At 36.8% G+C, this 11,598-nt stretch overlaps 1 protein-coding gene across 3 annotated transcripts; it reads left to right on the top strand.

The window, feature by feature from the left end:
* Nucleotides 1-2,314: 2,314 nt before the first annotated feature.
* LOC127851212 (thiopurine S-methyltransferase-like) lies at nucleotides 2,315-10,883 on the top strand. Of its 3 annotated transcripts, XR_008035694.1 has the most exons (6): nucleotides 2,315-2,521; nucleotides 4,655-4,789; nucleotides 5,031-5,157; nucleotides 6,724-6,809; nucleotides 7,487-7,531; nucleotides 10,334-10,883. XR_008035694.1 is itself a non-coding variant. In XM_052384839.1 (4 exons), the coding sequence occupies exons 2-4, from the start codon at nucleotides 4,722-4,724 to the stop codon at nucleotides 6,784-6,786; spliced, it is 258 nt and encodes an 85-aa protein (XP_052240799.1). In that variant the 5' UTR covers nucleotides 2,315-2,521; nucleotides 4,655-4,721; the 3' UTR covers nucleotides 6,787-7,052. The 3 variants fall into 3 exon arrangements, 2 of the variants coding, with proteins under 2 accessions (XP_052240799.1, XP_052240798.1); XM_052384839.1 differs by lacking the exons at nucleotides 7,487-7,531; nucleotides 10,334-10,883 and having other exon boundaries at nucleotides 6,724-7,052; XM_052384838.1 differs by lacking the exons at nucleotides 6,724-6,809; nucleotides 7,487-7,531; nucleotides 10,334-10,883 and adding an exon at nucleotides 5,573-5,649.
* The last annotated feature ends 715 nt before the right edge of the window (nucleotides 10,884-11,598 follow it).

Here is an 11,598-nt window from a genome sequence, read left to right as displayed (position 1 = left end):
GTCAGCCCGACAGGCAGTCGACGGCTGGTCAGCGTGCACTAGGTCTCTTCCGGGGGATAACTCTTGTTCGTCCGATAGGGGCCCTTAAAGGGGCATACCCGCTCACTGGGAAATGACGCATACGAGATGAAGGCTAAATAGGCTGCATGCACGGGGCCGATCCTAATTAAAAGTCCCGACCGAAACTAGTTCAGCCCGATGGGCAGTCGACGGCTGGTCAGCGTGCACTAGGTCTCTTCCGGGGGATAACTCTTGTTCGTCCGAAAGGGGCCCTTAAAGGGGCATACCCGCTCACAGGCAAAAATGTCGCGTAATACGCTAAATAGATTGCACCTGGCTCCGATCCTAATTTAAAGTCCCGGCCGAAACTAGGTCAGCCCGACAGGCAGTCGACGGCTGGTCAGCGTGCACTAGGTCTCTTCCGGGGGATAACTCTTGTTCGTTGTATGTTTCAACCTATGTATTAAATAGGCTAAATAGGCTGAAAATGCTATTAAATAAGCTAAATAGGCTAATTAGGATGTACCGTATGTTTCAACATTTGTACTACACTTTCTAAATAGGCTGAAAAGGATGTTAAATAGGATAAATAGGCTAAATACGATGTATGTTTCAAGCTATGGCTAAATAGGCTGAAAAGGCTGTTAAATAGGCTAAACAGGCTAAATACGATGTATGTTTCAACCTATGTTCTAAACTTTCTAAATAGGCTGAAAAGGCTGTAAAATATGCTAAATAGGCTAAAAAGGATGTATGTTTCAACCTATATACCAAATAGGCTAAATAGGCTAAATAGGCTGTTAAATAGGCTAAATCAGCTAAATAGGATGCATGTTTCAACCTATGTACTAAATAGGCTAAATATGCTAAATAGGCTGAAAATGCTGTTAACTATGTACGTAATAAGCTAAATAGGCTAAAAATGATGTTAAATAGGCCAAATAGGCTAAATAGGATGTATGCTTCAACCTATGTACTAAATAGGCTAAAAAGGTTAAATAGGCTAAAAATGCTGTTAAATAGGCTAAATAGGCTTAATAGGATTATGTTTCAACCTATATACTAAATAGGCTAAATAGGCTAAAAAGGCTGAAAATGCTGTTAAATAGGCTAAATAGGCTAAATATGCAAAATAGGATGTATGTTTCAACCTATATACTAAATAGGCTAAAAAGGCTGTTAAATAGGCTAAATCGGCTAAATAGGATGCTTGTTTCAACCTATGTACTAAATAGGCTAAATAGGGTAAATAGGTTGAAAATGCTGTTAACTATGTACTTAATAGGCTAGATAGGCTGAAAATGCTGTTAAATAGGCTAAATATGCTAAATAGGATGTATGTTTCAACCTATGTACTAAATAGGCTAAATAGGCTGAAAAGGCTATAACATAGGCTAAATAGGCTAAAATAGGCTAAATAGGCTATATAGGCTGTTAAATAGGCTAAATAGGCTAAAAAGGATGTATGTTTCAACCTATTAACTAAATAGGCTTAATAGGCTAAAATAGGCTAAAAAGGCTGAAGAGGCTGTTAAATTGGCTAAATAGGCTAAATAGGATGTTTGTTTCAACCTATGTACTTAATAGGCTAAATAGGCTAACTTCAAACACGTTCACGAGTGAATTAAAATCGATATTCCAACAAAGCCAACAAATATCCTCTATTTATTGAATAATTTATTATCAGATACGATCATGTCGCGATTTGATTCACTTGCGTCGCAATATAAACTTAATGGCGTCCCTTTCATGGTTTGCACAAATTAAATTCTTCTTGATACAAGTGATGATTTTTTCGCGTAAACTTCTTATGTTACGTTTGTACGATCTACACGTATCGATTAAGATAAGTTATCTACCTTGTTTTACGAGTTGCCGCTAAAGTTCTCAATCTTGAACCAATCTCCACGCAGAGTTGTCGTTCCTTGCTCTCGCATACAACTCCGTGAAAGGCTCAGCACGCCATTTTGTCTATAAAATAGCTAAAACCGAACAAACGCATTCAATGTATATTAGATTGGATATTTAAGATCGCATGCATTAAATTAAGAAATACGACTTTTAAATGTACGATAAATCGTGCAAATACTTGCGAGTTTTAATGCAACTCTTTGGAACTATTTTATTGCCCATTTACGCAGATGGAATCATTCCACGCACTTTACATATGTAAATAATTGAACATAATGTTTATTGAGTGACGTTAGGAATTTCTTCGATGTGTGTATGTATGTTGGTTTCTTAACAACAAAAAAACATATCAATTTTATAATAATGAATTAAGACTGATATAAGAGATCATGGTATGAGATGGTTTTCTTTAATGCAGTGAATGCAATGTAACCGTCGTGCAAGAGATTGTTTAGTATACTGTAACCTCAATGATGAACGCTTGGTATGATCATGACATGAATGAGACGCTTTCATAACAATAGTCCGTTCTGAGCCCAACACAGAGGTGAATGTAATGTAACCGTCGTGCAAGAGATTGATCTTGACCTAGGGTTACGAGCAAGTATCAGTATGTTCATTTATGCATGAATTGCTTTGATTTGATCATAAATACACGCTGCAAAGCGTTAAATTAGCAGTCACGTAATTGTGTTATAAAAATTGCGAAAACTAACAGGCATATTAAACCAAGTTGCGTTTAACTCGTTTCATATAAACCTATTTACATAGCTTTGTTCCAGGATGTGTCAATCGTCACACATCGACTATTTCCGGAGTCCTCCGTAAGATAGATATATGCAATAAATCGTCTGCTGTTACAGAATTAGGCTGTTATATGCGTTTTGAACATTAGTACTACATACAAAACATGTATAGGTCGCGGATACAAATGTATGCAGTACATCCTTAAAGTGAAGTGGATTAACGCCTATTGTATCATTCATGTTTGCAATGTTCAATCCCGTACTAACGTATAACTATGCTCTTACCGAAAATACTTTTAATTGTTTAATTGTATTTATAGCTTTTTCTATAAGGATGTGTCAATCGTGATACATCGACTATTTCCGGAGTCCTCCGTAAGATAGATTTATGCTACAGAATTAGGCTGTTGTATACGTTTTAACCATAAGCACATGTATAGGTCCCTGATACAAATGTATGCAGTTTACCCTTGAAGTGAAGTGGATTAACGCCTACAGTATCATTCATGTTCGCAATGTTCAATCTCGTACTCACTTATAACTACAAATTGGTTAACGCCAAACGTGAATACTTTATCGCATGTTTCGGACTTCTGTGAGTAAATGCTATAAAGGCTAAGGCAGTTAATCGTTCAGTGGCGTAGCAAGAGGCATATATAGGCTGAGGCAGTTAATCGACCCCTTGGAAATTTGTGTTGCATTGACAAGCTCTGCGTTCATTGCGTGTCTTCTGTTGTCTATGATATGGCTTGAATCTCTTAAGTTACTCTGCTTTCCTAGCGCGTCCCAAGTGCGTCCAATTTTCACTTGCGAGCAGCTATTAATAGCATTGTTAACGTGGATGACGTGTAACTATTGCACATTCTTAATTTGTCTTCCTCTTTAAACTCAGACAATAATGATTAAGTAGAAAGAAAGTATACGACACCATTACCGGCATCAATCTGTATTATTATACTATTATTGTACCACTTATTATCACATACATTTCGTTTCGTCGACGTCATTCTCCGCTAACTCTTGAATCCCATCCGGGGACTTCCTTCCCTTTTAGTCTACTGTTGAACAGCTGCTGTTGTGTTAATATCAGCCAAAGATGCCGAAACAGACCTGGATGCGGGCGTGCTTAACAATTCGGAATGGGTCAAGAGGCGAGTATTAGCTGGGCCACAGTGGAACCTAGTCCTTCATTCATAATTATTTTAAAGTCACTTTTGTGATAGTGAAGCTCTGTTACGATCATGGCCTGTTCTTTACAGCTCAGAAATACAATGATTTACCTATGCTTTCTTTTCTTGTTTTGTTTTTACTATTAAGGTATTGTTATTTTCTTATAACATACGTGTAAAGGATATTTCGCCTATATGGCGAGGAATGAAGATGATCCAGACACTTAGTTGTGAACACTGCCTACAATAACTGACTGATGCTTTCGTTTCTGTTTGCTGTCTTTACGATATTTATATTTTCTTATAACATACATATCGAGGATGACTATTTTACCTCTAGGGAGAGGACGGAAGATAATACCGACACTTTGTAGTTACCGATGGTTTAATTTTGGGCGTTGAAAATTACTTAACTTTGTGTAGCGCGTAATTGAAATAAATACACCATTCAAATTAAACTGAACTCTAAAGAATGCACCATGTCAGTTTTGTTTCAAAAATTACGTCATGCGAGCGCCACCATTTTGTTTGTTTACCTTGTAGATTTTTTCCTACAATCTCATTTTTGAAAAAACGTGTATCGGCATGTGAAGTGCACTTGTTTGTATTTTCACACGGAAGCTCACGAAAGCACGGGCGGTATGATATCACAAATATTTGATGTTTAAATACACTTTTGTAGTTATGCTTTTTGAAGACCGCTCTAAATCTGCATATATAACGGGACAAGAAATATGTATTGACTATTGAACAATAACCGACAATGCCATATTTACTGATTATGTGTTGACTATTGAACAATTACCGACAATGCCATATTCCTTGCAGATGAGAGGCTGGAGACACCGCTTTCCATCAAGGTGCCCATGATCCCTTGTTTGACACGCACGGAGACATGATGTTCGAGGGCGGGGCGAAGTCCGTGTTTGCGCCACTGTGTGGCAAATCGCTGGATCTGATCTGGTAGGAGACGCGCCTAATGTTCTTTTAATGATTGGATTGACGTTCTGCGAAGTTATTTATGTTTTGGATTAATTTCCTGTTCTGAGCTCTGTGAGTAAAGGCTCAAATCTCCGAAAAGATATGGGGCCAGTGTTAACATGCCTTAGCATCACAATACCCAAATAATTTTAGTTCTGTCGGTGTACAAACATTTGCCAATGTGACTGCTATATATATAGTGTATGCATGATCATTTTTCAAGGATGTATAATCGTGGTCACACCGTGGTTGGCGCGGAGATAGCAGAGCAAGCGGTCCAAGAACTGTTCTCAGAGAAAAAGCTTGATGTTCACGTGCAGCACGTAGAGGGAGTTGGGCCGCTGTACAAGGTATGTACACTCAAGGTGAACGTTTACTGGGGGCGGAGCTTGCAAAGCAGGTGTTTCTCCTTGGAGAACAATATGGCAATCATTTAATACATCGCAAACGTGTATACGTTGTTTTACGAGCCTGGGTTACTCTGTTTTCTATGCCTTGAATAATTTACTTTTATTTTTTTTTAAACAAGAGCCCAATATTGTCAACTTGCAATGAACCCATGGAGTAATTCATGACCCAGATATAGACTTTTATTGTAGAAACGAAGGGAAAACGTATTTATGGTCAGCCTTTAAGTTTCTAAGTTTAACTTACTTTTACGTGGGTTGTCCCCCACCTTGGTTACCTTATTATTTTAAAATAAATAAGCTGAGTTACAAGATATTGGTAGATGCCCCAGTTTAGAGTTGTCTTTTTTATTCACAGAGCACGGACGGCACGGACGGTCGGCTACAAGTGTATGTCGGAGATCTGTTTGATTTGACCAAGTAGGAGCAATACTGTATCGCTTAATGAAAAAGCTGGGTTTAATGCATGTGCGTAAAGTGTCGTCCCAGATTAGCCTGTGCAGTTCGCACAGGCTAATAAGGGACGACATTTTCCGCCTTAACTGAATTTTCGTGTAGAAGAGACTTCATTTAAACAAAAAATACCATAAAAGCGGGAAGTGTGTCCCTGATTAGCCTGTGCGGACTGCACAAGCTAATCTGGGATGACACTTTACGCACATACATTCAGCCCAGTTTTCTCAGAACGCGACTCTAATGTTTTTCACACGACGTGCCTAAAATAATTGCATTTGTTTCATAACAGAAACATTATCACAATCTTCGGGCACACTGTTAAAAATACCAACCTTTATTTTCCCCCTAACTTTATTCACGTTGAAGTGCGTGTATTGCAAAATATTTAACAGCTTTTACAGCTTCGATATACCACTCAATATAACATTGACTCGATTTGAAATGATATATCTCTTTCGATTCTATTTATGCCACGCCTGTTCGCTACTAAATCTTACACACCTATTATTAATTGTATATGTTCATAGATAGCTTGTGCGAGTTTGACCGAGTCTGGGATTCCAGGTCACTCGTGGCTATTAACGTGGTGGATCAGGAGAGGTGATGATTGTATTATCAAAAACAAAAAAAGTTTTATATTTTGCTGTGACGTGCCTCCGTTTCGGACCTCTTTCGGCATGTACGAGCAGTTTTACAAGGCGGATTGTGTTTGTTTTGTCCATGTGGATTCTTCCGCAACAACTGAAAGGGTTAAAACACATTCTTACAAATTTATAATGCCAATTATATCAGTGTTATATATTTTACATAAGAATAACACATGAAAATATTCATGCTCATTTGATAAATCCATGGACGCCAATCTTATGAAGAACATGACCAATAGAAACGCAGAGACACTCACATAAAAACAACTTCATTTTACGCACAAACGTTAACCAACTACATGCATATAAAACAGCGTCACAAGTTGTGACCGGTTAGCAATATAAATTGTTGACTTGAACGCTTAACATGCACGTGTTTCAAATCAGAGGATGTTCTCGTTTATAGGTACCGCGACCTGCTTTTGTCATCACTGAAGAAGGATGGGCAGTATTACCTCATGATCATTGACTATGACCCCGCCGTCTGGCCAGGTACGCAGTGAACTTTCGACAACCGCCCCTTACCATTACCACAGCCAACTAACCTCAAATGTTCAACTTTCTACTTGGTCGCAGATGAAATAAACCTCAATGCTACAGAAACTCATAGGATATAGTAAATAATAATAAAAACCATGTCTACGATAAGTAAATTGTTTTTATGCTAGAAACGAAAAATAAAGTGCACGTGCATTTCTTACAGCAAATGGTTCAAATGTCAAAGTATTGCTAATATTCAGGCCACGTTTTTTATGCATTACAACTATCACAAGGCGCATTTATCAGTGATTGTCTTAATTGATTTGTGGTTTCGATTTGCCCTACTACATTAGTAAGCACATTTCAAGAATCGATACTATTTTAATATCATTTCAGGTGCCAAACAAAAATTCTGTACACTTTTAGATTTTTTTCGATCAGCCACTTTTGTTCAGTTGAGTCGGACTGTTTCTCACATACCTTCCCAGCCTTTGTTTGTCTCATTTTTTGTCTGAGCACCTTTAAAATTGACTTTGTTTTAGTATGATGATAGCGTAATAAAGTCAAATGATTGTTTACTACTTAAGGTAAGAATTTGTATTTTCCATTATATGTTTACCTGTTGTTCTTATTGCATATTGCTTATTGCTGTTATATACTTATTCCGGCTGAAAGAGCGTATGTTTCAGGACCGCCACACAACATCACGGATCAGAGGGTCAGACAATTGTACGGTATGTGAGATATAAGTAATTTTTTCTGCTAAATTGAAACAGGCCATTCTCTAAATTAATTCCTTTCTCGATCAAATTTCTACCTGCTTCTTACTTCTAGGCGAAGCAATACATGTTGCAATACAATACAATATGCATGTAATTACGTATGTTATAGTTTATGAATGATCTGCAAAATGTATAAGCAAGATATTTAATATTATTTTTCCATATTTTGTCTTGTCAGTAGTTATTAACACATGTGTAATAAACATAAATGGAATTTAGTGATATGACCTTGACCTTGAGGATTTGACCTCGGCCCAGCCAGCGGACATTGAACCTGTCCATATATATATTATGATAGGCCTGGACTGATATGCGATTTTTTCGCCGAACCTCAAACAAAATGCAACAGAAAATGTTTTAAGATTACACGTTTCCTTTTACGTAAAAAAATCGCGATTGAAAGATCAAGAGTAAATAGTAGTTTTTCGCCTCTTAAAAATGACATTAAAGGTTTCTTTCGAAATAAAAAACGAATATTATGAACACGGTGCTTTACACATTTAACATTCTTGTAGTGTCCACGCGATGCAATTTTGCGACTAATGCATTTTCATTTTCAGAATTACACATGTGTAATAAACAATGGAATGGAATTTAGTGATATGACCTTGAGGATTTGACCTCGGTCCAGCCAGCGGACATTGAACCTCTTCATTTTATACATCGATATCAGATACGTCTAGTTTATTTTGCTTACAATTCGAACAAAAAAATGCCCTGTATATGTTTTTTTATTATTCTATTTGTCAACAATTACATAATATAATGGGTATCACATCCAATGCATTTTTGTAAATCACCATAATACAACAATAACGGATACAAAGAAATGTATATCTTGTTTCAATGATAAAAACATATCCTCGTGTGTTATGACGTCAACATAACGCCTCAACATAGTAACTATATTAATATTGCGTAAATCTCAATACAAAGCGGCTATAATTACGAGGGATAAAGGTAGCTGTTTCATATTTACATGTTAATAATATATATAATTACCTGATGTCTTATATAAATGATAATTAATTATTTTTTGCTATTTCCTCGTCGAAAAAGAAATTTGCAATGTTTTAAACTGTTACCGGTGAATATAGAACTGTTGACCGGTCAACAGTTTGAATTATTATACCTCACTTTTATTTACAATGCTAAACTCCCATAGGCCATCGTGACATAGAAATACTGTCAGACCCAGCGGGAATAAATTTACTGTCAAAAATATACTGTATCCCGCTGCCATAGCAATCGCGTGCCACCAGCGGGAAAAAAATTGCTGACAAAAAAATCCCGCTGCCTTAGCAATCACATGCGGAATGTTCGAAAATTATACTGTCCCATTCTTGCATGCGCAGTACGCAGTTTTGCGTGTCCGTTGTATTTGGATAATTAAAATATCGATTGCAGCTGAAACTGTGCTGTATAGAAGATTAATGTCATTATTTAAGCTTTGCCAGGACTGGCAGGAGTCAAAAAGAAAATCAATTTAGTATAAACGACACGCTTACCTCAAAGGCAACTTTAATCCAATGCTAATAACAATAAATTTACAACGATATACACTTCCAGTGTCTGTTCTTAAGGTGTTATGCATGACAAACACACAATCCGAAATACGTTTTGGATTCGTTCGATGCTTTAAACAAATATTTTACTGTTAAAAAAACAACCACGTCAATATTGTTGTCCCAAAATGTTTCGTCACCGAAATGACGTCACACAAGTACGTAATAAATTGCGTAATCAAGTGATGAAAATAAAATACGGAAAGCTGGTTCTGTAATAGATCTATATTTTTAAAGAAATAATTGACGTCTAAGAAAATTGATGGGATAAATTGATTACTAGGCCGGTGCCGAATAAAGCGAAGTTCATTTTACTCTGCCCGTAAATCTGAACCACTCAACATATTAATGGTTATTCATTGCTGAAATTAAATTCAATTATTGAATATTAAAATTGTTCATGGTTAATATAAATTGTTCATGTTTGACTAGTTTATTCGGTATAATAAAATAAATATTTTACATGTCTGACAGGGTGACAGTAAATTTGTCAACTTTCGGAAAAATACTGTCAACCTTGGCTTCGCCTCGGTTGACAGTATTTCCTCAAGTTGACAAATTTACTGTCACCCTGTCAGCCATGTAATATTTATATACTGTTGCCCGCTGGAATAATGACGTCATTTCGTCGAAAAAATGACGTCATTTTACAGTTAAACAGTCAAAATTATTTACTTTATCGATTACTGTTGTGTGTAAATAAAAAATTAGTTTGCTGTTATTTCTATGTTGGAAATTTTATCAGGTAATAAAACACTTATTTCATGGATGCTTGGTGAACAGTCTACACTGTTGTCCCTCGGTATCAGGGCTGACATTTGGAACTGTTGCCCTCGGCCTATCGGCCTCGGCCAACAGTACCAAAGTCACCCCTGATACCTTGGGAAACAGTTTTGACTGTTCACCGCGCATCCATGAAATAGGTGTATAATATGACTTACATTTTGATCATAATCTTTGAACGTTTGTCAAAGTAAAGGTGAGTAAGGTTGCGAATTGTCATGGCGATTTTTTGTAATATGTACTTATTCATAATGCAATTGATTTGATTTCGGTTGAAATTTGTTTGAGTTTAAAACGTGTATGTCCTGGACTAAGAATACGTTTAATTAACAAGCAAACATTTTGGATGTGAAATATATACATGTGGACAATATAACACTTTTTGTTTGTAATCATCTTTTTTTAGGTGAATACTGCAACATTGAGATGATGCAAGAATCTAACCTTACCGGCATCAGCAATCCGGACAACAAAGCATCTGGTGGCAACGCCCCGCCAGCAAAACCGAAGTCTGCCGGTGCGGCATTGAGAACATCCTCGTATCTTTATGATCGATATTATAAAATAACGTTCAAGTGAGTCAGTGCATTGACCACTATATGTTCATACTTAAGTGGAATAAAACAAACACACACAATCAAGACTCGCACAAATCTTAACTATCACTGCAGAATCAGTACGCATGCGCATGTATTTTGAATCTGTCCATTTACCGGTGTGTATTAATATTGTCCATTGTACTGTTAATAAATGACAGCCATAAACAGTTTAAAAAACACGAATGCAATATCCACACAACTAATTGTATACCAGAGTGTTATTCGTCCCCATGCATTTACTTTTGTTCGGGTATAAACTTTGTGAATTCACATGGCTTGTAATGATTATTTCGATTTTAGGCTATTACAAATTTATCAGATGTATGTCGGATGTTCCGCGTCTAACAATCGTAAAATGCCATTTGCCCCACATCCGATTTTTTTAAAAGCAGGATTGTTGTTTATTTGTTCCGTTATGTTTAAGCTTACATATTTTATAGACTGTTAATCTTTCGTTTGGAATATTTAATTAACTGAATGCGTTTGGCAGAAATGTTCAACAAATATGTTCACCATATTTTTTGCGCTTTGCACTCTTTTTTGAGTATATTCAAAATGAAATACACATATGTTTATTTTTCTCGCTCATAAGGTGTTGGGTAAAAGTCCGTTGAACAGCTTATGAAATTGTTCTGACATTAGTGCACTAGTCGGACCCGCTACCTCCGTTGTTGACCGACGGACTGCTAATGCGGAATTTGTGAGTTCTCTCCCGTCCCCGTCACGCAATTTTGGCCAATGGTTACTACGGCATTTTCTGCTAACCGTCTGATTTAAGAGCATGTGCAATTAGTGCTGTGTAGCCACTAAGGTAGACTGAGAATGCGCAGGAAAGTGTTTAAGTACCGTTTTAAACCGCCGTTTTATGACCGAAATTTCGTTAAATGTAGCGTAAATACAGACACTATGTTTCAAGCGACTTCATTTTTGATGTATAAGAGTCGATCGACCGCCTTCTTGGTACAGTATGTTTTAACGTAAGTGTAAATTTTTACGTTTCAGCAGCTTTGATTAATCGTTCAACCTTGTGTATTTTTTTAAGTAAACTGGCAGGATAGGTGCATACTTGTTA

This window comes from Dreissena polymorpha, chromosome 11, assembly GCF_020536995.1.
Source record: "Dreissena polymorpha isolate Duluth1 chromosome 11, UMN_Dpol_1.0, whole genome shotgun sequence".
In the NCBI taxonomy this organism is placed as follows: Eukaryota; Metazoa; Mollusca; class Bivalvia; order Myida; family Dreissenidae; genus Dreissena; species Dreissena polymorpha.
The sequence above is the reverse complement of the archived record's forward strand: the minus strand, read 5'-3'. Positions and strand labels throughout refer to the sequence as shown.

Bases quoted from the DNA above. Each gene is read 5' to 3' on its own strand.
- LOC127851212 (XM_052384838.1), top strand. From the start codon at position 4,722: ATGATGTTCGAGGGCGGGGCGAAGTCCGTGTTTGCGCCACTGTGTGGC. The intron at 4,790-5,030 runs GTAGGAGACGCG...TCATTTTTCAAG, and splicing joins AAATCGCTGGATCTGATCTG to GATGTATAATCGTGGTCACA. The intron at 5,158-5,572 runs GTATGTACACTC...TTTTATTCACAG, and splicing joins GAGTTGGGCCGCTGTACAAG to AGCACGGACGGCACGGACGG.